General features: G+C 42.3%; 1 protein-coding gene across 1 annotated transcript in view; it reads left to right on the top strand.

Moving 5' to 3' along the window:
- Positions 1-26,492, top strand: part of LOC137040526 (polyamine-modulated factor 1-binding protein 1) — a 319,746-nt gene that overhangs the window by 219,642 nt on the left and 73,612 nt on the right. The window contains exons 7-11 of the mRNA XM_067416248.1: positions 322-411; positions 3,439-3,495; positions 10,916-11,146; positions 25,617-25,784; positions 25,860-25,943. Coding sequence (XP_067272349.1) covers positions 322-411; positions 3,439-3,495; positions 10,916-11,146; positions 25,617-25,784; positions 25,860-25,943 — 630 coding nt within the window. The remainder of the gene's footprint in view (positions 1-321; positions 412-3,438; positions 3,496-10,915; positions 11,147-25,616; positions 25,785-25,859; positions 25,944-26,492) is intronic.

Here is a 26,492-nt window from a genome sequence, read left to right as displayed (position 1 = left end):
CTTTGATTGTTCATCCTCTGTCCACTCGTAAAGAAAGGAAGGAAGGATATTGTGTCTTTTCTATGGAGTCAAGTCAGCTTATTTAGCGGCTCACACACCACAACCTGCTAATGGATCATCTCAAAGGTGTGATATGCATTATGCAAAGGCCTCCACTTGACACTTTTAACGAAGCCTTTCCTCCCTGTGCGTCTCACCATCGTTTGCCTTTCTTCGTGTGTGTGTGTGTGTGTGTGTGTGTGTGTGTGTGTGTGTGTGTGTGTGTGTGTGTGTGTGTGTGTGTGTGTGTGTGTGTGTGTGTGTGTGTGTGTGTGTGTGTAGGAAGAGGAGCATCGTCTGAAAGTGCTGCAGATTGATGAACTCCAAAGAGAGGTTGACAAGACGCTGGCACTGCTTGAAAAGGAGAGAGAGGTCAGCAAACTCCTTCTTAATAGCCTCCTGTGCGCTCACATGCACTTTTACTCGTGAATGTACCTCCGGCCGCCGTTCACTTGCTGTCCATACTTTCTTTGGTATTTTTTTATTTCTTTTTCAAAGGAAAAGGGTCCCAGAAGGTTGGGACTGCTGGGTCTCTGATATCCTTGAGACTCTTGCTGTGCCCTCGTACCCTTGATAGTGCTCAAAGCTCAGAAAACAGTGTTCTGCGCAGAGAGATCAAATAGAACAGTTTGCCACATTGACACGTCGCTTTATTATTTGCGTTCTCCACCTCAGTTCTCCTGGGCTCTGAACATCTGCTGCTTGGTTGCGGGTGTATTGTCATTACGCCGGTTGAGAGGAAGCTCAGGGATCATACTTTGTTGTCTGATTTCTCAGTTTGACCTTCAAGCCAAAGATTGGCTGTTTTTATGCTACAAGTGTTCTTGACACACAAGCGCAATGTCATTTCAAGCACCTGTCGAGAGCTTTCCCTCTCTATTTGCTTTTTGTAACATCTAGAATCCGATCAATACTATCTCGAGTCTGAAGTTGTCTTTCTCTCATAGATAAATTATATTGAAAGAAATAATCAAATTTAGTAATTATGTATACGAGATGTTAATATTTAACTGGTAACACTTTACAATAAGGTTTCATTAGTTAACATGAACTAATAGCTAACTGCACTTCTTCAGCATTTATAAATTTTTCTTCATTTCAACATTTACTAATACATTATTAAAATCGGAAATTTAATTTGTTAACATTAGTTAAACACTGTGACCTAACATGAACAAACAATGAACAGTTGTATTTATAGATTAACAAATAAAGTAACAAAGGCATTGCTCATGTTAGTTATTATATTTAGTAATGTTAACAAATATGACCATGTTGTGAAGTGCTACCATTTCATTTGATTATGATTTTTTGCACAATGATGTAATTCATCATCTAATCTGAAATGTGGTGATTTTTATTTATTATAAATAAATAATAATAAAAATTGTTTCTCTGACAAAATCATTTATTATTATTATTATTATTATTAATAATAATAATAATAATAATAATAATAATAATAATAATAAATTAAAAGTATGCTAATTAAGACACATGTAATTATACTTTTTACATATTATTTATTTACATTGTTGTGGAATATTGACAAGAAATAAAACACCAGATTTTACATTCACAACGACAACACATTGATTTTTGATAAGAATGCAAAATATACATTGGGCAATTATAATCAATTTTTTAATCCTACAATTCATACACTGAATTTTTACAGGAAACCTTATGCATTACAGTGAACTCATACATCTTTACCTCAAATTGGGATGGTTTGCTTGTCTAAATATTTGATTGACAAATTCATTTTTTTGTTTTCTGTTTGTTTTTTCTTTTTTTGTCTGCTGTACTTTTTTTTTTTTTTTTTTTTTTTGTGCCTGTCAGTTATATTAACAGTGGTAATCTCTTGTTAAAGGGGTGATGAATTGAGAAATCAACTTTCCCCGCTTTTGATATATAAAAGGTCATGGTAATATAAGAATATCCTGTAAGTTTCGGAGCTGAAAACTTCCTTGTTAGTCAAAGAAATTGCTTTTAGACACCAGGCTCAGAAAATGAGGCTCTCAAATAAATGATGTATTGGAAGGGTGAAACGCAGCCTCTATAGATAAATGTGTACGCTGCTTCTGTAGCCTCGTCCACCGGTTCACAGAGCTAAAGTGATCGTGTTACGGAGCAATAAAAGATAGCAAGATAATCGGTATCGTGAAATATTGAGATTAAAACAAAATGCTGTGCCGACTATATTTGATCCAACAGGAATGGTGCAGCACACTTATGTGAGTAAAATATGATTTTTATATGCAATAGTATTGCATTGTTACTGATCGTATTGATTATGTGTAGGCGACGTGTCTAACAGAGCATACCAGCATGCTGTCACAGGCTGGAGAATCCCTTATTTGTTGGTTCATTGCGATTCAGGTTCAGACTCTCAGGGCTTGCAGAGCCCAACTTCCCAGGGCTGTGTGTTTTACAGACGGGCTACCTAAACTTAAGCCAGCGGCAGGTCGGTAAATCTTAAGTAGTGAAATAACATTCATTTCTTGATTTCCGTTGTGTTTGAAGACCGATTGGGCAGGCCAAATAATAATAAAAATAATCAATCATGAGTGGATGAGAAATAAATCATAGTGCATGTTTGATAAAGACGTTTTGAGACTGCGCCCTGTCAGATCATTATTCTGGCCACTTTCAAAACAGTCCCTCCCTCATGTGAACTGTTAGGGGAACAGAGGCTCATTAAATATGCAAATCTTATCCAATCAGCCGTGGGCGTTTAAGTCTACAGTGCACGCCCATCAAAACCCAGCGTTCAGAAGAGCCCTCAAAACCAATAAATAGCCTATTACTTATTAGTTATGATGTTTTTGGATGTAAAAACCATGCAAACGTCATAAGTAAACCTCAGACAACAGTATAAAAAAAACAAAAAAGCCAGTTCATGACACTTTTAAAAGTAATTTATGATACCTTTCTAATATATTGTGTTTTGTATTAGTTTGTTGTGGACCCTATGATGGCCTTTCATTTTGTCACATTTTATTGCTTCATTGTGTATCTTAGTTTTCATGTTGTATTCTTAGTTACCTGCTAAATGAATCATCACAACACAGGATATGCACTTTGTTTTATATAAAATATAAAAATAATGGCCAGAAAATAAATGTAAAATGTGTTTTAGAATTTGTTTAACACCCACGGCTTGCAAGAGACCTTGCATGAGTTTTTACCTACAAAAGAAGAATGGAAGAGAATAAAATACAACAAAAAGCCATTGTTACATTCTCCTGTAGTTTACCTATGCAACAGAGATCAGATATATCATCTTCTCTAGGACACACTCTGTGCATTTTCTTTACTTTCTTTTGTCTTTGCTCTTGAGCATTCATCCCTCAACACCTCTCTGTTTTCTTCATCTCTTCCTCTCTCTTGGTGCAGGATTGTGTAAAGGCCGAGGAGCTGGAACGACTGAGAGAAGATCAACTCAAGGACAAGGTCTCTTAACAATCCACTGCCTATTAGCTTCTAAGCAATGTCTTCCTCGCCGCAGTTAAGTGCCAGTAATAACCTTGCCATAATTTGAATTAGAGCTGCAACAGCACGTGTTTTTAACACAGAGACCCCACACACACGCCTACACAATCACCAGTGATGGCTCTGCTCAAAACAACATCTAATATTATGACTGGCCCTAAAATAAGATTTAATATTAATGTGATGTAGAGGCCAGATTTTAGCATCAGCAGGTACAGTTGGCGCCAGTCACACTCAACAGTCCACAATTGAAAGCTACTCTGAAAAAACTGACGTGCAAAATGACATACAGTATTTTCTAAGTTAACTAGTCCAGAGGTTTTCAAAATTGTTGATGCCCTGTAATCCCAATTATAATGACGAGGGACCCCCTTTTCTAAAATATCAAGGAAACCTTATATTTTAATTTATACTCAAAAATAAATTTATATATATATATATATATATATATATATATATATATATATATATATATATATATATATATATATATATATATATATATACACGTCCTTCTCAAAAAAATTGCATATTGTGATAAAGTTCATTATTTTCCATAATGTAATGATAAAAATTAAACTTTTTTAAAATATTAGATTCATTGCACACCAACTGAAATATTTCAGGTCTTTTATTGTTTTAATACTGATCATTTTGGCATACAGCTCATGAAAACCCAAAATTCCCTTATGAAATTAGCATATCATAACAAGGTTCTCTAAACGAGCTATTAACCTAATCAACTGAATCAACTAATTAACTCTAAACACCTGCAAAAAAGAGGCTTTACAGGCCTTTCCTGAGGCTTTTAAAAACTTCCAGTCTTGTTCATTACTCAAAACCGCAATCCTGGGTAAGACTGCCGACACGACCCTGTCCAGAAGGCCATCATTGACACCCTCAAGCGAGAGGGTAGGACACAGAAAGAAATTTCTGAACGAATAGGCTGTTCCCAGAGTGCTGTATCAAGGCACCTCAGTGGGAAGTCTGTGGGAAGGAAAAAGTGTGGCAAAAAACGCTGCACAACGTGAAGAGGTGACCGGACCCTGAGGAAGATTGTGGAGAAGGACCGATTCCAGACCTTGGGGGACCAGCGGAAGCAGTGGACTGAGTCTGGAGTAGAAACATCCAGAGCCACCGTTCACAGGCGTTTGCAGGAAATGTGCAACAGGTGCCGTATTCCCCAGGTCAAGCCACTTTTGAACCAGAAACAGCAGCAGAAGCGCCTGACCTGGGCTACAGAGAAGCAGCACTGGACTGTTGCTCAAATTTTGCATGTCCTTCAGAAATTAAGGTGCCAGAGCCTGAAGGAAGACTGGGGAGAAGTAAATGCCAAAATGCCTGAAGTCCAGTGTCAAGTAACCACAGTCAGTGATGGTCTGGGGTGCCATGTCAGCTGCTGGTGTTGGTCCACTGTGTTTTATCAAGGGCAGGGTCAATGCAGCTAGCTATCAGGAGATTTTGGAGCACTTCATGCTTCCATCTGCTGAAAAGCTTTATGGAGATGACAATTTCGTTTTTCAGCCTGACCTGGCACCTGCTCACCGTGCCAAAACCACTGGTAAATGGTTTACTGACCATGGTATTACTGTGCTCAGTTGGTCTGCCAACTCTCCTGACCTGAACCCAATAGTGAACCTGTGGAATATTGTGAAGAGAAAGTTGAGAGACGCATGACCCAACACTCTGGATGAGCAGTCAGGTTTCAGGCCTGTCGCTGAGAAAGACAGAGTTTGATCTCCCTCCAAAGATTCTCTATTGGGTTTAGGTCTGGAGACTGGCTAGGCCACGCCAGAACCTTAATATGCTTCTTACAGAGCCACTCCTTGGTTATCCTGGCTGTGTGCTTCGGGTCATTGTCATGTTGGAAGATCCAGCCTCGATCCATCTTCAATGGTGTAACTAAGGGAAGGAGGTTGTTCCCCAAAATCTCGCAAATGATCTCTCAAAAAAAAATCTCACATGGCCCCGGTCATCCTCTCCTTAATACAGTGCGGTCGCCCTGTCCCATGTGCAGAAAAACACCTCCAAAGCATGATGCTACCACCCCCATGCTTTACAGTAGGGATGGTGATCATCCAAATGGTCATTGGCAAACTTAAGACGGGCCTGGACATGTGCTGGTTTAAGCAGGGGAACAACCAAACCATTCAAACCATGTTGTCTTAGTGTATTACCAACAGTAACCTTGGAAACTGGTCCCAGCTCTGGCCATGACCGGGGCCCTGATTTCTCACCTTTCTTAGAATCATTGAGACCCCAGAAGGTGAGATCTTGCATGGAGCCCCAGTCTGAGGGAGATTGACAGTCATGTTTAGCTTCTTCCATTCTCTAATGATTGCTACAACAGTGGACCTTTTTTCACTAAGCTGCTTGGCAATTTCCCCGTAGCCCTTTCCAGACTTGTGAAGGTGTACAATTTTGTCTCTAGTGTCTTTGGACAGCTCTTTGGTCTTGGCCATGTTAGTAGTTGGATTTTTACTAATTGTATGGGGTTGACAGGTGTCTTTATGCAGCTAATGACCTCAAACAGGTGCATTTAATTTAGGATAATAAATGGAGTGGGGGTGGACATTTTAAAGGCAGACTAACATGTCTTTAAGGGTCAGAATTCTAGCTGATATACAGGTGTTCAAATACTTATTATCCCCACTGTGTATATATATATATATATATATATATACACACACACACACACAAGGCCCTTAGACAGCACTACAGGATACACTACTGTAATACAGGAATGCTTCTGTAATGGATATCACAACATGGTTTTAGGATCCTTCCAAAAAACATTGTCGGTGAACACTATCCACCGTGCCATTCACCGTTGCCGGCTAAAACTCTATAGGTCAAAAAAGAAGCCATATCTAAACATGATCCAGAAACGCAGGCATTTTCTCTGGGCCAAGGCTTATTTAAAATGGACTGTGACAAAGTAGAAAACTGATCTGTGGTCATACAAATACAAATTTAAAGTTCTTTTTGGAAAACTGGGATGCCTTGTCATCCGGACTAAAGAGGACAAGGACAATCCAAGTTGTTATCAGCACTTCATTCAGAAGCCTGCATCTCTGATGGTATGGAGCTGCATGAGTGTGCGTGTGGCATGGAAAGCTTACACATCTGGAAAGGCATCATCAATGCTGAAAGGAATTTCCAAGTTGTAGAACAACATATGCTCCCATCCAGACATTGTCTCTTTCAGGGAAGACCTTGCATTTTCCAACAAGACAATGCCAGACTACATACTGCATCAATTACAACATCACAGCTGCATAGAAGAATGATCCGGGTACTGAATTGGCCAACCTGAAATCCAGATCTTTCAGCCATAGAAAACATTTGGTGCATAATAAAGAGGAAGATGCGACAAAGAAGACCGAAAACAGTTGTGCAATTAGAAGCCTGTACTAGACAAGAATAGGACAACATTCCTATTCCTAAACTTGAGCAACTTGTCTCCTCAGTCCACAGACGTTTGGAGAGTGTTATAAAAAGAAGAGGGGATGCCATACAGTAGTAAATAAGGGCCTGTCCCAATTTTTTTGAAAAGTGTTGATGCCATGGAATTTAAAATCTACTTATTTTTCCCTTAAAATTATACATTTTCTCAGGTTAAACATTTGATATGTCATGTATGTTGTATTCTGGATAAAATATGGGGGGAAAAACACATCATTGTATTCTGTTTTTATTCACAATTTGTAGAGAGTCCCAACTTTTTTCGAATCAGGTTTGTAATATTAAATTTGGCAAAAATGCAATTTGTTTGTATTTTTTCCTTCTGTTTTTCGATGTTTTCTTCCTGCGGATCCCGTAACAATCTTTACAACCTTTATTGGACAGCAGTTATAGAAGTAGTAGTAGTTGTAGTAATAAACATAACATTTGTCAAATGTAATTATTTTTTACACAATTTCTCCTCTGATCCCATGCGGTCCTCTGACAGTCCCCATACCCAATTTTAACTAGTCAACTAATTGGGACTAAGCTCTAAAAGAAGGCACTAAAAATGATCTGACATCACTATCTGATAAGATGGCTGTTTGAAGAGTAGTTGTCCATTCTAATCCATCCTTACCCTGAAGAGTGAAGTAAACAAAGGAAGTGTCAAGGTCTTGTGCACAGTTGAGCATACAAACCTTTGACCTTTGACCCACTGACCTTGTCCATCTAGTAGACCTTTCTTTTCAAGCGCTCAATTTACTTGCACAGGTGTGTTGTTTTTCACACACAAGTCTGTACAGGACACCAAAATTGGACTGCATGCAGAAAATGAAAAGGGAAGCATACTTTTGGCTTTAGGTAGGCTGGACCCGTGTAAGCGTGAGGAGGGTAACCAGAGGGCGAGCGCTCAGTCTCTCTTGTTTTTACAGTTTGGCCTCCATCCGCTTTGGGACCTTAGTAAAGCGGCTGCTTCAAAGTGCGACCAACCGCCACTTACTGCTGCGTTTTCCTCTGCTCCTCGGACAAGATTACTTTCCAAACAGAGCGCAGACAGCTTGATTAATAGAGGGGTCCGCCGAGGTGCCCGCCGCAGTATATTTTCACACTTACTTGCACTCATTTCATTCGCATAGACTTTCATGCGATGATCCTTTCACCGCTGGAGTCCGCAGGTTCATAAAAAACATACAGCTCTTTGAGACTGTCTGTGAAACCTTGTTAAATATTCCTGACGTGTTTGAGAGCTGATGGATAAGGTCATTTCTAAACTAACTCATCTGTGTGTGGACAGCAGTCGCATAGAGATGCAACATTCATTAAAAGGTTTATGTTAATATAGAACATCTTACAGAGCTTTGTGTATATATTTGGAGCTGAAGCTGTGATGTACATACTGTATATGGTCTCAGCTGTCTTAAAGTCTTCATCTCAGTGTATTGGCCTCTTTGCTACTTTTATATGTACGAGCAGTGAGAGATAGGACAGGAAATGATGGCAAAGATGGATGGCATCAGGAAATGTTGCAAGCCAGATTCAAATTGTTTTTTCCCACATGAACACAATGGATCAATGTGTCAGCACGCATGGACTAAACATTGGGCCAAAGGAATAAAGAAAGAAAAACTGAAGACAGAAATGTATTGGTCAGAAGTTTTTTAAACCTGTATAATTTAAAGCCTAACAAACTTAATTTTACTTTTTTTGTTTTGTTTCTTGAAACCATAGTCTGAAAATAGTCTCATAGTCTCTGTTATTATTGCACCATGTTAATGTACAACAAGAGGTACAACTAGTATATATCTTCCAAAATAAAGTATAAATAGCATCTAATTTCTATTTACATATTGCAAAGACCTGCTATTTTACATGGTGTAAATAATCACTATTTTCACTTATTCACAAATAGCCGCTGCCTTATTTAAATATGAATCCTGCTGCAGCATAAAATGTCATAGACAAAAGACTGTTTAGACAAGATTTATTTGGCCTGTTTTAAGCAGATTATGAAGTGTTTACTGTAAAATAGCCTAGTGTCACATCAATAAAGCTTTTATTAGCAAATGTCTGCCTAGATGCTATAAATATAGTACCAGTAAAACGTATTTTGCTTCAAATTGATGTTTAAATATTACAGCCTAATGTCTTATTTTTTATTTAATATATGTTTAATTGTGAAAAGTGAACAGCACAAATAATGCACACATCATTAGATATGCAATATATCAGAATACATGGAGTTTGTCAGAAATGACCACTTCATTAAGTTTTGTTTTGTAGAAAGCCTTTCTTTATGGGGAATTTAGCTTTGTATAAATTGTATCTTAAATTTAATCAAAGTTTTAAATTTGATTTAATAAGAAGTAAATATAGCAGTTACTTTTATGATTAAAGTTCTGTATAGATTTAAAATGTATAATGCAATGCAATACGTTGATGATTGAAATATTCAAGAAAGTGTTCATCTTGAAATAGCAATATAAAGGTAATTTGGGGGTGAAACACTCAGTTTCAGTCAATCTCATGTCAATCTTGAGTACCTATAGAGTAGTATTGCATCCTTCATATCTCCGAAAAGTCTTTCGTTTTATTATATTTATAAAATAAATATAGGCTGTACCGAGTCTTGCCGGAAAAAAACGAGCGCCTGGAGGCGTATCGAGTGGGCGGAGCTAAAGAATGACGATTGCGAACAAAGCGCTGACGTCCTCAAGCGTGGAGAAACTCATGCGTATCTCAGCTAATACAGATAATGATCCAGAATCAAATCTGAGGCAGAAATAAATTGAACAATTGAAATAATTTGTGTGTCTTTACTCGCACTTTATGAGGACATGATTCGGTTTATGGACTATTGTATGTGACTAAACCTTAGCAGTAGCAAGCAAAACGGTTTTGCACGTCAGACTAGTGTAACGTTATACAGAGAACAACAATGGAGTAACCGTTAGCACATTTGAATGACGAAGCACGCGATCGTGTCGTTTACTGATGTTTACTTAATAGAACAGTCCTGTGACAGCAGTGACCGTGGAAATCCACTTTGAGACGCAACTGAAGCGATGTTGTGAAGCTTCCCGTCATTTCTGCGTTCAAATCGGTTCAAATGCAGCGCTGCCTTCCCGGAATGCTGTGCTGAAGCGTTGAAGTCGCTTGATGTCACTCATAGGAATAAAGTGGAGCGCGGCGCGGACTATAACGACAGAAGTGTTCACGGACGACTGGATCTGCAGCTGAGTGTTTATGGGCGTGCATTTCCTCTCTCACTCTAGTCACGTGCGCGCGCACCCTACCGGGAGAAGAGCCCATACGGCCCATACAAGGACCTTCCACTCTATTAACGTCAAGTCGAGCCATACTCGAAAAAAACTCTCCGAAACTTGTGAGAAACCGGAAGGAGTATTTTTGACACAGAAATACTCCATCAAACGTCCGACATTAGTTTTTGAAACTTTGTCTATGTTTAGGATGGGAATCCAAGTCTTTAACAGTGTAAAAAGCTCAGTATGCATGAAACAGCATTTCACCCCTCCCGCCCTTTAAATTTACTTTATAAAAATCAGTAAAGATTTCACAGTGAAAACACACGCGAACAACAACCTGAAGGTGGGACGTTTTAGAATGATACTAATATAGGCCTTTTACTTGCTAAAATAATATTAGTCTTCAATCTGACAACAGAAAGCATGTAGTAGATAAGTACAACACGTTTTTTCAGCAAAGTTTTGATTATATTCATAATTTGGTGGCCTTATAAATGTGCATGTTTAAATATCATACAGTAGGCTTCATAGAGTTAAAATAATTGGTACTTGGTTTGATATTTTTGCATCTAGTACAACGGCTTTCATGCATTTTGCTACATTATACAAAAATGATTTGTTGCCACTGTTCATGCATGTATTAAGCTGTACATGTGTACATGTGTGTGTAGGTCAGGCATCAGGAAGAGCTGACTGCAGAGCTGCAGAGAGGATTTGACCAGAAGGAGAAAGAGCTGAAGGAATGGAAGAAGCGATGGTACTCCGTCTCAGAGAGCCTCCGGCACACACACACACAGCTCCAGCAGGCCCAGGACAGCCGAGACAGAGCCGTCAGCAGCCTGAAACTACAGCAGGAGGAGAACTGCAGGCTTCAGGAGGATGTGGATAAACTCCACAGAGCGGTGAGAGCAGGGAAATTAAACAGAGAGTAGAATTAGAGAATAAACTTCAAGGTCAAAGGAGTTTCCAAGTCTGTCGATGATCGTGTAATTTCTATAAGCATTTGCTTACATATGATATCGCTTGTTTCTGATTCTTCTTCATGTGTGTTTTGTTCTGGAGATGAAGTACTCTTTCAGAAGATGTGACAGCGCCCCCTAGCGTATAACAGTGAAAAAAAGCAGGACAATTCCGGAGAAGCGTCCTCTCATAAATGACGGAAAATTATAACAGTGGAGGAGAAAGAGTTTTTTTTTAATTAAAATAAGGGCATTAAACATTTCATTAATATGCATGCATGCTTTACAGCCTGCTCAAAATACAAAATTTAAAGAGGAAAATGTATGTTAGGAGTGAGATAAGGGATGTAAATCTAGGATGGGGGAGGTGAAGAGCTGTGATAGAGACCAGAGGAAAGGCAGAATGAAATAAATGAGGAAGAACAGGGGTGAGAGGATCGCTAGAGGTTAACAGGTCACCTGACTGTGACCCGGTGACCTCTCCTCATTTTCACATCAGTACAATGGGGACCAATTAAGCCCAGCTCCACACCAATGTCCAATCAGCAGACCAGCAAAGGAAATCAGATTTTTCAGCTCAGCCCATATATATATATATATATATATATATATATATATATATATATATATATATATATATATATATATATATATATATATATATATATATATATATAATTTTTTTTTTTTTTTTTTTTTTTTTTTTCTAACTTCATGTTATTGACCTTACTGTTAGTGATACATAAAATTCTTTGACATTTACATTTTTAATCAAAATTTTATAACTGTAAATCATAGATCCTCCAGTTAAATGGCATACTTCTCTTTACTGATGACACCAGTCTTCTCCAATCTTCAAGTCAGCTTAAACTCACCGCTTTCGTACAATCGGCTGTGAGTTTGCATTCTGATCTCCAGTGGGTGGAGGCACTGATCTGCCTCCACCCAAACAAAACTCAAAAACCTTGATGACTCATTCTTACTCCGTAGGGTTTAATATGGAGTTGGCCCACCCTTTGCAGCTATAACAGCTTCAACTCTTCTGAGAAGGCTTTCCACAAGGTTTAGGAGTGTGTTTATGGGAATTTTTGACCATTCTTCTAGAAGCGGATTTGTGAGGTCAGACACTGATGTTGGATGAGAAGGCCTGGCTCGCAGTCTCCACTCTAATTCATCCCAAAGGTGTTTTATCGGGTTAAGGTCCGGACTCTGTGCAGGCCAGTCAAGTTCCTCCACACCAAACTCGCTAATCCATGTCTTTATGGAACTTGTTTTGTGCACTGGTGCGCAGTCATGTTGGAACAGGAAGGGCCACCACCAAACTATTTCCACAAAGTTGCTGAAAAAGTTCCCCCGAAAAACAACTCCAAAACATAATCCCCCATCCACCAAACTTTATGCTTGGCACAAGTCTGAATATTTAGTAGTGAGGAAATTTTATGAATAGACTTATTGCACAGGTAACAGCCTGTGGTACCACGCTTGAATTTACTAAGCTCCTGAAAGTGACTCATTATTTCACAAATTTTGTAGAAGCGTCTGCATGGGTGCTTGATTTTATATGCCTGTGGCCATTGGAAGTAACTGGAACACCTGAATTCAATGATTTGGAGGGGTGTCCCAATACATTTGGCAATATGTATATATGTATATATTATTTATTTGTTTGTTTTCATTTTTTATAAAAGGTATGAAAGAAAACATCTGTTGCTACATCGTTACTTGAAGGATTTCTTCTTTAAATGTGAATCCATAATAATGTTCCAAGAACCCCTGCTGCTTGAATTTGTGTTTTGTCTTTCTTTATGATTACTGTAGGCAATATGATTAGACGGCCTATTCTCTGCTTATATCCTGCATCCACTCACAGAAATGCACTAAAATCATATTTTATTTGAAGTTGGATCATTCTGTTTGGAATAAAGGGGGAATGGTACTTTCACAGATAATTATCTGTAATCCACAATCATTTCCAATAATAACAGACAAAGTGGTTTGAGCCCACGTTATCCAATTTGCCATTTAATGTGAGAAAGGCTGTTGCTCGCTCCCTAAAAATTGAACCATTTCCTTAAATCGTCAATTTGTCCTGCATCCAGAATGCATGGAGGACAGAAAGAATGGAACATTATATTCCAGTACTGTCCTCACTCATAGAAACAAAATATGTTTTTTTTTTTTTTTTTTCTCCTTTGTTTGTTTTGAACCCCGCTGTTTTTAATTGACGCCTGTTCAGGGTCTTTTAGCTTGGTCAGCATGAGGACAAACTGAAAGCTTTGAGCCAGGAAGCAGAATTCTTGAGAAAGAATGTAGCTCTCTTAGGCCTAGTCCACACGGACACGGGTATTTTTATAACTAGGTAGTTTTTCCTCCTGCGTTTAAAAAAAAATCCCGTCCACACATGCTTGGTTTTAGAGAAAATCTCTGTCTGCATGAAAACGCAAAAACCCACTATCAAGCGCTGTCAAGAGCATGCCACACCAGCAGGCGGCGATATCACCCTAATCGTAAAGGCATGTTGGCCAATCAGAAGCCTAACAAAAAGTTATTACCAGTTCCGGTAGGCTAACAATAGCATGTATCTGTGTACATGATACAAGCAGCCCTGTTAGCACAGCTACTACCAGCAATATGTGGGCTACGTCTGGCATTGCACAGAATCGTCAACCATAGGGTCATCAACAAAGCAGTCAGCGGCGCACAATCTGACGTCAAACACAGCGGATAACGGCGCACACTCTGACGTCGCAAGGCAAAAACGCAGTTTTTATTGTCCACACGACAACACTGCAATCAGCGTCTCTGAAAATCCTCACCCTGGCAGGGGTTTTCAAAAATGTTCGGTTTCAGTGACCTGATACTGTGGTTCCGTGTGGACGAACGGCCGAACGGTGTAAAAAAAGTCACGGTTATAAAAATATCCATGTTCGTGTGGACAAGGCCTAATGCTCATTGAGGATTTATTTATTTGATCCAAAATTCAGTAAATACATGAATCTTGTGAAATATTACAATTTAATCGAACAGTTTTTTTCTTAAAATAGCTAAAAAGTCATTTATTTCTGAACATATACAGCAGGGGTCGCCAACTGGCGGACTCCGGTCCGAATCCGGACCGCGAGATGCATCCATCTGGACCGCGAAGCCTTTTGACGTAATGAAATAACTAAATGCCAAATGCGATTTTAAAGATAAATAAATAAATAATCACATTTATATCAGGCAGCTCAGTAGAACCGTTTTTTTCGTTGGAACGCAACCATGGTTGCGTTGACTGTTAAAGGGGTCGCACCCCAGACGCAAAGATCAGCTCCGCGTGCGTCTCAGGTATCTCACACCGGACACACACATTTGCGCAAGCTCAGTTTTGAATCGACTTCTGACAGAAGAACTGCACAGGTGTATCTTGGAGCACAGGGTGAAATAAGTATGTATGTACATGGACGATTTGAGGGAAATATAAATTTATATAATAAATTTATAATATAAATTTTATAAATATTGCAGCTTGTCGCGTGTCCGTTTTTATTTTGGCTCCCATGTTAACTCAGCTCAGCCTTTTGAAATGTTATTTAAGGTTATTTACGTTTTTCTGGATTTAAAGGAACAGTTGAAATAAAGAGATAAAATGTTTCTTGCACTTTTTTCATTTTTCCAACACTGGTGACACTTTATTTTTTTACCTGTTTGTGTTTCTGGAGAATATTGCTAATGATTTTTTACCAGTGCAATTTGAAGCACAGAGAGAGCAGGGCTGAAGATAGCCTACATTTAGTTAGGTAGAAACTATACATGTGAATGAACATAAAATTATGTTATGAGATTTCTGTTTTGTTTTTTAACCAGGAGCGTTTGTGTTCATTGATTGTTACCTCAGTTCAGCAGAAAAAGCTCTTTAGTTGCCAGTAATATTAAAAGTAATGTATTTTCAGTACAGATTTAGAGATGAAGGCATTTTTTCATTCATCATATTTTTGTCAGACACAGACATGGCTACTGGTTGAATTAGATATTTTGTACCAACGCAACTTAAACAGAACAACCTCAAAATGAGATACATTTATTTCTTTATGACTTTTAATTAATTAATTGGTGTTAGAAATAGCTCATATGAAAAGCTAAAACCCTCCCAAATGATGTTTAATGCACTGAAATAAATAATTTTCACAGAAAAAATATTTATCATTTAATCAAGACAGAAAGGTCAAAATTTGGCAAGACAAAAGTTTTGTCGCCTATACAGAAATGGAACAAATTAGCTGCAAATACAAAAATATGTCAGCAAATTAAGTTGTGGTGCTGTGAGATCCAAATTTAATATCTTGTATGACTTCCATGAGCTTGAAGGACTGCATCCATGCGGTTTGGCAAGGATTCATACAATTTATTGATGAAGTCATCAGGAATAGCTAAGAAAGCAGTCTTGCATGCCTCCCAGAGTTCATCAATATTCTTTGGTTTCGTCTTCCATGCGTCCTCTTTCATCCTACCCCACATATGCTCAATGATGTTGATGTTTGGTGACTGGGCTGGCCAATCCTGGAGCACCTTGATCTTCTTCGCCTTGAGGAACTTTGATGTGGAGATGGAAGTATGCAATGGAGCACCGTCCTGCTGCAGAATTTGGCCTCTTTTATGGTTGGGAATATAAGAGGTAGCTAAGATTTCTTGGTATTTTAGACTATTGATGTTGCCTTCCACCCTGCAGATCTCTCTCATACCCCCATACTGGATGTAACCCCAGACCATGATTTTTCCACCACCAAACTTCACTGTTTTCTGGGTGAATCTCGGATCCATTCGGGCTTCAGTAGGTCTCCTGCAATATTTGCGGCGACTGTGGTGTAATTCAACAGAAGATTCATCTGAAAAATCCACCTTCTGCCACTTTTCCAGCGTCCATCCTTTTAGCAGGCTGTGGGCCTTGGCAAATGCCACACAGTTTTTCAATTGTCTTTTGTTTAGCGCTGGCTTCTAGGCACTGATTCGACCATGGAGGCCATTTCGAGACAGAATCTGACAAACTGTTCTGGTTGACACAGGGACTTCAGGTGACCAGGTCTCGTGGAGCTCTGCTGCAGTGGAAAATGGGCTGGCCTTGGATTTTCGAGCCAACAAACGGTCCTCTCGAGCAGTTGTCTTGCGGGGTCTGTCTGACCTGGGCTTGTCAAAAACGTCTCCAGTCTCTTCAAATATTTTTTTTATCCTCTGTACTTAACGCTGAGACACATTGAAGGTGTCTGCCACATCAGCAGTGGATCTGGTCTTCAGCCTCTTGATAATCAAAACTTTAGTCTCAGGGTGAATCTTAGGCATGTTTGCAGAGGTTTAGTTGCAGTTGATGTGAAGGTCTAGTGTACTGGGGTTCTTTTTATACACACTTGAGACCTAATTGATCCATTATTAGTCACAGGTGAAGCTCATATGACGAGGTGACAACACTTATGTCTTTGCAAAAATTGACTCAATGGGCTTTACCAAGCTGTGAATATTAGAATACTTTTTGAAAGTTTAGTTTTTCACTGAAACATTATCACAAAAGCTGGTGGGATTAAAATGAGCCATTTCTTGTAAAAATATCTTGATTAGAAATTTATTTCAGCGGCACTTTAGGTCAATTTGTACACAAGTGACAAGACTTTTGTCAGGGACTGTATATGCGAACATACTATATTTTGTTCAATAAAAACACTTTTTTTATTCTATACTAATTTCTTTAGTCTGGCAAAAGACATCAATTCATGTTTTTAGGTATATAATTGTCCGGACCTTGGCAATTTAATGGACCCCAAGCGATTTTAGTTGAAGACCCCTGATATAGAGTATATGCATTTATGCACAAATTTAAGATTAAATAGAATATTTTATTTTCACACATATTTAGCATTAAATTAAATTTAGCATTAAATTAATTATTTATATATTCCTCCTTCACTAGTTTATCAATTTGGATGCCCATTTCAAAACAAACGAATCAAATTTTGATTAATCTGACCACAGATCAGTTTTCTACTTTGCCACAGTCTATTTTAAATAAGCCTTGGCCAAGAGAAAATGCCTCCGCTTCTGGATCATGTTTAGATATCATGTTTTAGGCTTCTTTTTTGATCTGTAGAGTTTTAGCCGGCAACGGGGAATGGCACGGTGGATTGTGTTCATCGACAATGTTTTCTGGAAGTATTCCTGAGCTCAGCTTATGTTGTGATTTCCATTACAGTAGCATTCCTGTATGTGATGCAGTGCCGTCTAAGGGCCCGATGATCACGGGCATCCAGTATGGTTTTCCGACCTTGACCCTTAAGCACAGAGATTGTTCCAGATTCTCTGAATCTTTGGATGACATGATGCATTGTAGATGATGATAACTTCAAACTCTTTGCAATTTTTCTCTGAAAAACGTCTCTGGTTACTCAACGTAACCTTAGTTCCCTGAGAGGAGGGAACGAGACATTACGTATGGGGAAACCCTTTTCCTCGAAATGCTGAAGCCTGATTGAATCACTCTATTGCTTTGCAATAGCCAATGGCGTCCTGGCAATCGCCTGATTGGCTGGCCCAGCCACTATAAAAGCGATGTCAGGCGCCAAAAAACCTCAGAATCTTTCGACTGAACGAGAGCTATTGAGGCAATGAGGAGGCGTTTCACACGGCAGTTTACGTAATGTCTCGTTCCCTCCTCTCAGGGAACTAAGGTTACGTTGAGTAACCAGAGACGTTCCCTTATCGAGTCGGTTCCTCGACATTACGTATGGGGAACGTATAAAACCCCGCCGTGTGAAAAGAAAATAGAGTCGGCCCGGTACAACAGAGCCAATGGCGCTTTCGGCTGTAACCACTGGTATCAGCGCGTTCGCCCCTCCCCCTTCAGGTCAGGTATCGGACCTGGTTGAAAACCCTGGCAGAGAGCCAACTCTGCGTTGACACTGTCAGCGTCTCCCTTGTATACAGTCGAACTACGTTGGACTAGTGAATTACAGGGGGTGAATAAGGCAACAAGATGTTGGTGCTCGAATATATAGCCGGCGTGGATAAGCGGGCATAGATAATGGGGATAACACTGAAAATGTGGTTATGACTTAAAGGCGCTATAGAGTTAACTTGACTCTGTATTGTCCCGTGCTGCTTAGACGACCTAGTTGAAACCACGTCTGAAACACGCGCTGGGTTGGGGCGTGTCTTCAGGTGACTCAGTCGTCCAATGGCTGTTCAGCCTTCTCCTCCTGCACTGACAGAACGTGTGGTGCAAAGGAGGGAATATCTAAGTTATAAAATTTCGCAAAAGTGTTGTGAGATGACCAGCCTGCCGCAAGGCAAATGTCTTGAATAGACACACCTTTAGCCCAGGCCCATGAAGATGCCAGACTCCTAGTAGAGTGGGCACGCACTCCTATCGGGCAGTCAAGTCCCTGGGAATGATAAGCTAGGCGCACAGCCTCCACAATCCAGTGCGACAGTCTCTGCTTCGACAGCGGGCCACCTTTCCTGGCGCCAGCGTAGCAGACGAAGAGCTGTTCTGAACTTCGAATCTGACTAGTTCTGTCTACATAAGCACGCAGCGCACGCACGGGGCACAAGGCGCACTTCTGTGACGCTGAATCTGAGGTTGGCTCTGTGGAACAAAAAGCTTGTATCGTGACAACCTGGGCCCTGAACGGGGTTGAGAGCACTTTAGGCGTGTAGCCGTGTCTGGGCGTGAGTCTGACCATACAATCGTCTGGACCAAACTGCATACAAGCATTACTAACTGAGAGGGCATGTAGATCACCTACCCGCTTCCCACACGCCAGCGCGAGCAACAGCGCCGTCTTAAATGAGAGCACTTTCAGTTCGATAGACTCAGCTGGTTCGAACGGTGTGTCAGATAGCGCTCTGAGCACTAAGGCTAGGTCCCATACTGGCATTTGGCGAGGGCGGGGGGGATTCAGTCGCCTCGCTCCCCGAAGAAAGCTCGTTATTAAGGGGTGTTTACCCACTGAACGGCCATCCAGTATACTATGAGAGGCTGCGATAGCGGCCACATAGACCTTCAACGTAGAGGGAGAGCTGCCATTATCCAGACGTTCCTGTAGGAAGGTTAAAACTACGGGAATAGCACAAACCACAGGGTCTTCATTTTTGCTATCACACCAGTGCGCAAACACTCCCCATTTCAGTGCGTATAAGCGCCTCGTTGACGGTGCTCTGGACTCTGCTAGCGTGAGCCAGACTCGGTGTGAAGCATCCAACTGGTTCACTCCACACTGATTTTCCACACGTGTAGGTCCCACAATTCCGGCCTGGGGTGCCATATGGAGCCCCTCGCCTGGGACAACAGATCCCTCCTCAGTGGAATTCGCCACGGAGGAGTTGACGACATGTTCATCAACTCCGGGAACCACGGTTGGTTGGGCCACTTTGGCGCTACCAAAAGCAGAGCGTCCCTCTCCTCCCTGATCTTTTGCAGCACTAGCGGCATTATTTTGACTGGGGGGAACGCGTATTTCTGACCCGTGGGCCAACGGCTCGACAGCGCGTCCCCTTTCAGGGGAGCGGTCGTCAGCGAGAAGTATAGAGGGCAGTGAGTGTTCTCTTCCGACGCAAAGAGGTCTATTTCCGCTTCGCCAAAGATGCTCCAGATCATCTTTACCGTTTGGGGATGCAGTCTCCACTCCCCATGAACAATGCCCTCCCTGGACAGCATGTCGGCTCCGCGGTTCAAGCTGCCCGGTATATGTACTGCCCGGATCGAGAGAAGTGCCCGATCCGTCCACAACAGCAGGCGTCTCGCCAAGCCGTGTAGGGCGCGGGAGCGCATTCCTCCCTGGCGATTGATATATGCGATCACCGCCGTGTTGTCTGTTCTGATCAGAACATGACGGTCCTTCAGAAACGGAAGAAAAACCTGCAGCGCCAGACGAACAGCCTCCATCTCCAAGCAGTTTATATGCCAGCGCTTTTGGTCTCCCGTCCACGTACCGAACGCTGGTCTGCCATCGCAGAGGGCTCCCCAGCCTGACAGCGATGCGTCTGTGGTCACCACTATCCTCCTGACCACCCTGCCCATAGCAGCACCCTGTTCGAACATAGCTGTGCCGAACCAGGGCGTCAAGGTCTCGAGACATGCTCGCGTTATGACAAGGCGTTCTGTCCCTGCCCTCCACGCGTGTGATGGGGCTCTGTTCTGTAGCCAGAGCTGCAGCGGTCTCATATGCAGTAAGCCCAGCCGACAGACGGAGGCTGCAGCCGCCATTAGACCCAGTAGTCTCTGGAACGTTTTTAAAGTGACTGCCCTGTCTCGCACAAACGAGGCCAGTGTATTGTGAATGGACTGGATTCTCTGTGTCGATAAGCGCGCGATCATCGTGCGCGAGTCCAAAACCATACCCAGAAAGGTAATGGATTGGCAGGGCTGAAGCGTGCTCTTCTGCATGTTCACAGACAAACCTAGGCGCGCTAAATGAGCGAGGAGCATCTGTTTGTGTTCCTCGAGCACACTTTTCGATTGAGCAAGGATCAGCCAGTCGTCGAGATAGTTTAGCACGCGCATTCCACTGAGTCTCAGGGGAGAAAGCGCCGCATTCATGCACATCGTAAATGTACGGGGGGCCAGTGCTAGGCCGAAGGGTAACACTTTGAACTGGAATGCAACACCTTCGAACGCAAATCGCAGAAAACGCCTGTGATGAGGGGCTACCTGGATGTGAAAATAAGCGTCTTTCAGATCCACCGCAATGAAATGATCCCCGGGCTGAATGTGCGCCAGGATCTGCTTCACTGTAATCATTTTGAACGATCGTTTCGCGAGCGCTTTGTTCAGCGGTCTTAGATCTAAAATGGGGCGCATGCCCCCGTCCTTTTTCGGAACAAGGAAGTAGCGGCTGTACAGCCCGCACTCCCTCTGTTCCTCGGGTACCATCTCTATCGCTTGCTTCGCTATGAGGGAGGAGATTTCTGCCCGTAACAGTGGGGCGCTCTCTTCCGACACTTCTGTCATAATCACACCGTTGAAGCGGGGTGGTCTGCGAGCGAACTGTAGCGTGTAGCCGCGCTTTACAGTGTTGATCACCCACTCTGACGCCGCCGGTAGCTGTGCCCACGCGCTTAGGTGGTTCGACAATAGTGACGGCGGTGTTCGCTGCGGCGAGGGCGTCGTGCCAGTCGCCGGCAGAGCATCGCTGCTTACAATGACGGCAGGTGGTGTGTCTGTGGTCTGACCCACGGAGACATTTAAAAACTCGGGTTGCGCCGAGCTTCCGCTCCGCCAAACATCTCCCGAGGGAGAGGTTTCGCTTATGTCGCGGACAGTAGTTAATGGAGGAAAAGAGCTCTTTTGGTGAGTCATGTAACGTTTTATTGCAACACAATACATTGTATTTGGCACAACATTTGAATGCACATAGGGATTCTTTGTTGGCTGCTGAAAGAACTCTGAGCGGGAACGCGCTCTTTTGGCCGCCGGTCCGCTGTCGTGCGCGGGCCGCGCTCTTTTCCTCCTCACAGGAACATCAGGAGCGCTGCTCCTTTTTCTCCGCCTGCCGACCCTGATGATGAGGGGCCGACTTCGCCCCGAAACGGGGTTTCCTGAACTGCCTCTGACGGAGTGGCGGTTCCGGCTCGCGGCGCGGATTCCCGCCCTGGACAGGCGCGCGCCCAGCGTAACCTGCCTGACGTTGAGCCGATGACGATCTGGACCTCGCTCTGGGAGGCGCATTCGATCGTTTGGGGAGAAGATGCGGCAGCATCTTAGATTGCTTCAATGCCTCCGTGTACTTCTCTGAAAACGCCTCCACCGCGACGCCAAAGAGGCCCTGCGGGCTTACCGGCGCGTCGAGGAGTTGCTTCTTCTCCGCGTCCCGCATCTCCGTGAGTGTCAGCCACAGATGTCGATGCAGGACAACGAGGCTGCCCATGTTGCGGCCGATTCCCTGGGCCACCTTCTTAGAAGCGGCCAATCCGAGGTCCGCTGCTATGCGCAGCTTACGGACTGATTCTGGGTCCGGGCCTTCCTCGTCCAGGGACCGCAGGAGTCGCGTTTGGAAGACCTGCAGGATTGCCATCGTGTGGAGGGCAGATGCTGCATGTCCTGCTGAAATATATGCCTTTTCAGCGATGTGAGCAGTGGCTCGGCATGGCTTAGAAGGCAGTGAGGCGGCTTTCCAACCGCGGGACGGGCATAAGTGAGCCGCGACGGCGTCCTCGACGGGAGGCGGTCTGGCGTATCCTTTTTTCTCCGCCCCTTCAACTGTCGTGAGCAGTTGAGTCCCTTGAGCATGGGCCCGAGCTGAGTGAGGGGAGCGCCATGAACGAGTGAGCTCCTCGTGGAGCTCGGGAAAGAAGGGGGCGGGCCTCTGCGCGACGTCCGCCTGGTGGCTAGCGCCGAGGAAGGACCCGTCCATCCAGCGTTTGGACGGCTGTTCAGGTGCCGCCCAGTCCAGCTCCATAACCGCCACTGCCTCTGAAAGAATATTCATCAGTTCCGTATCCAGAGAGGTTGAGGTACAGCCAGCCTCTGAAGGAACTTCCGACCAGGCACCCGGATCGGAAGCACTCGTGGACATGGCGTCGTCCTCTCCGTATCCGAATGAGACCATTTCCCGCGCTTCGGCCGGAGGGCGGGAACTATCCTCAACATAGGTGAGTGGGGGTTCTGACACGCGAGGGCAACGTGGGGGATGGGCCGACGTCAAACCCCCCGCAGAGCCCCTTGAAGGGGTTACCTGCGATCTTCCGGCCCGCGGCTCGAAGGCGGCGGGCTGAGGAGATGCAGGAGGCAGCGGGTCGTCGCCGCGAACGACGGCTAGCCGCGCACGAAGGATCCTGATTGGCAATTCCTCACAGGCTCGGCAATCTGATCCTTCCAATGCCGCCTCAGCATGGGCTAGGCCCAGACACAGCACACAATCCTCGTGTGCGTCCGGAAAATCGACGGGCCCGCCACACTCGCGACAAAGAGACATCTTGAAGTTAGTAATCCGCCGGAACGCAAGAGGGGATTCGCAATCCGCGTGGTCCACTCTCGTAGCGTAAATCAACGACGAAACCAGGCTCCAGGTGAAGAAGAAAGATTCTGAGGTTTTTTGGCGCCTGACATCGCTTTTATAGTGGCTGGGCCAGCCAATCAGGCGATTGCCAGGACGCCATTGGCTATTGCAAAGCAATAGAGTGATTCAATCAGGCTTCAGCATTTCGAGGAAAAGGGTTTCCCCATACGTAATGTCGAGGAACCGACTCGATAAGGGAACTCTTTCTGATATTGCTCCACTATTTTTCACCACAGCATTGGGGGATTGGTGATCCTCTGCCCATCTTGACTTCTGAGAGACACTGCCAATCCAAGGGGCTCTTTTTATACCCAATCATGTTGCAAATTGACATAAGTTGAAAATTGGTCCTCTATCTGTTCCTTATATGTACATTTAACTTTTTAGGACTATTATTGCTTTTTTGTAATGTGTAGCTCTCATGAAATCCAAAATGAGCCAATATTTGGCATTACATTTCAAAATGTCTCGCTTTCACCTTTTGTTATGTTATCTATATTATATTATGAATAAAATATGATAAGTTTATGAGATTTGTAAATTATTGCATTCCTTTTTTATTCACAATTTGTACAGTGTCCCAACATTTTGGAATCAGAATTGAAACAGTCCACACTCCGTTCGCTGGCTATGCAAGACTACTTGCTGTCAAACTTTACAATTGTCAACAACCCTTGCCATATTTCACTTAAAAACAGGTCTATGGACACGACCAGTGTTAGGGAAAGTTACTTTTGAAAGTAATGCGTTACAATATTGTGTTGCTCCCTAAAAAATTAACTAAGGTAACAATTTATTGTACTTTAATGTTACATGTACTTACCATAGTAATAACAGTAAATTATGCATAAATGCATGCAGCTAACCCTCAACCAAACCATAATGTAATATATAGTTAATTATTGTTACTCAGAACTTAAACATATGATTAAATTGTAACAATGACACCTTTAAATAATGTGTAACTAATTGCAGTATGTGTTGTGTTACTTTTGCGTTACTTTTTTCTCACTTATGTTAAGACTGCTTGTTTGCTTTATAATAATATAAAAGTTATATTTTTGGCAAATATACAAATATAAAGCCCTTTTACACCAAAAGTGAAATCAATAACCCTCAGGCTGGATGAAATGCAAATTTGTGCCTGTACAGTAGAGGGCGCAGCTCAAACAAACCTTACAGCTGTGCTGTCATTATAGATTGCAGAAGATAGGACGCAGGAGAGTGTTCAACACTCTGGGTGCTTCTCATTTCTTTTGTGCGCATCCTCGTTTCCTTTCCTTTCATCTTAGCTCCACCCCTTAGGATGCATGGGAAGATACACCTGTGTACCCTCGCTCATGACTCCTCAGGAAGCTTCATCACTCCTCCTTCCTCATCTCCTCATAGTTCAGTTAGAGAAATGAGATGTCCCTCAAGATGGCTGAGTGCAATCGGTTTCCAGGTCACGGGCTGGAGGACGGAGGAGCGAGGAAACTAGGAAGCATCAATTTGAGTATTGAGAAGTACCCTCTTCAGCAATAAAAGCCAAAAAATTAACACAAATGTGATGTTTATTTAAAGTAATTTTTGCTTATTAGTGTGGCTGAATTGTATAATCGAAGGTCAGCAGCAAATACATTGGATAAAAAAGTGAGATTAAATTAATAAAGTATTTGTATTAACATTTAATTATTGCAGGTTTGCGTGTATACATTCCAAGGTTTTTATTCATTTTGAGGAATACTGAATCTGTTTTTGTGCCAGTGAGATGAGTAAATGCACACATCTAGTCTGCAATAAGCATCATGTTCACACAGGGGACACACACCTCTGCACTCACTCCTGATGTGAACATGGGGACAGGAGAGCTGCCAGTCAATACATACTGTAGTAATACATAGAAAACATACAGTAGTAAACATTTGAGAGAGTAACTCACATTTTTCTGTAAATGTATATGCATCACGTTACTCGCTACTTGAAAAAAGTAATCTAATTACGTAACTTGGGTTAATCCATTACCCCAACACTGGACGTGAAGTCTGAGGCTTCACTTTTCTGAGAGAGAAGGTGCTTAAAAGTTCTTCAGAAATCCTTTTCATGTTTTACTTTTTTATGTTTAACTAGTTTTATTGACTGTTTATCCAGTAGTCTGTGCTCAATTGGAATAAACAAGTGCAGTATAATATGTTGTGCAAGTAAAGCCGCCAGCAAGTCTAGATCAGAGAGAGATCAGTGAGAGCTTAAGACTGATCAGCATCAATACACTTCTCTCATCAATACACTACCTGCTACACCCTCTCCAGCCTTCAAGATTTGCACATCTATAAACGCATCCACTGACCGGCATGATGCAACCTGACCTACAATAACTTAAGATATCTTGTATCTCTGTTCCTATGCACAAACAGCTGGATGAAGAGGAGTGTGCGGTCTCTCGGCTGCAGCGTGAGCTACAGGAAGCAGAGCAGCAGAGGGATCTTCTGGCCTCCAGAGTAGCTGAGCTGAATTGTGCCATCCGGCATCAGGAGAAAGACTGCAAATGGCTCACAGAGCAACAAAGTGCAGAGCAGGACGAGGTACAACGCACCGCATGCTTTGCTAAAACAGTGTCTGGTAAGGCTCCTGTAGAGTAAAACCTGTCTGTGTGGTAGGTGTGCAATAGAGATGAGATGGTTCTGAGACTGACGGCAGACCTGCGGGCTGCCCAGGAGAGTCTGACTACTACACAGGAGGAGGTGAGAAAAACCTGTCAATCATTTGCTCCGCTCACCTTTTGTCCATTTTTAAAGCTGTCTGTGATACACACATTGAAAATACAGTAACTCTCAACACTAAAAGTCACCTTCATTCAAAAGTTTGGGGTCAGGATGACTCAGTAGCTTAGGTGCTGGTGTTGAACGATATACCAGTACTAGAAAAGCATCATGATACCCTACTATTAAAATAGTACAATATAAAATTGTATTAGTATTTTAACTCTTTCCCCACCAGCGTTTAAAAAAAATTTTTTGCCAGCCACCACCAGGGTTTTTAACCATTTTCACCAAAATTGAATAGCCCATAGAATATTTAGTTTTATGAATATCTGAGCATGCAATATATCAAAAAGAGCTGACCCTCTTATTTTAAACAACAACAACAACAAAACAAAAACATTTTATTCTAGCTTCTTGCATTCCTTTTTTTTCTCAACACTTGAATATGGGTAAGCTTCATGAAATAAAAATAAAAACATTTTGAACAAAAAGCTGAGAAAATCCCATTTTTGTGAAAGACTGTATCCA

The sequence above is a fragment of the Pseudorasbora parva genome, chromosome 1 (genome assembly GCF_024679245.1).
Source record: "Pseudorasbora parva isolate DD20220531a chromosome 1, ASM2467924v1, whole genome shotgun sequence".
Taxonomy (NCBI): Eukaryota; Metazoa; Chordata; class Actinopteri; order Cypriniformes; family Gobionidae; genus Pseudorasbora; species Pseudorasbora parva.
The sequence above is the reverse complement of the archived record's forward strand: the minus strand, read 5'-3'. Positions and strand labels throughout refer to the sequence as shown.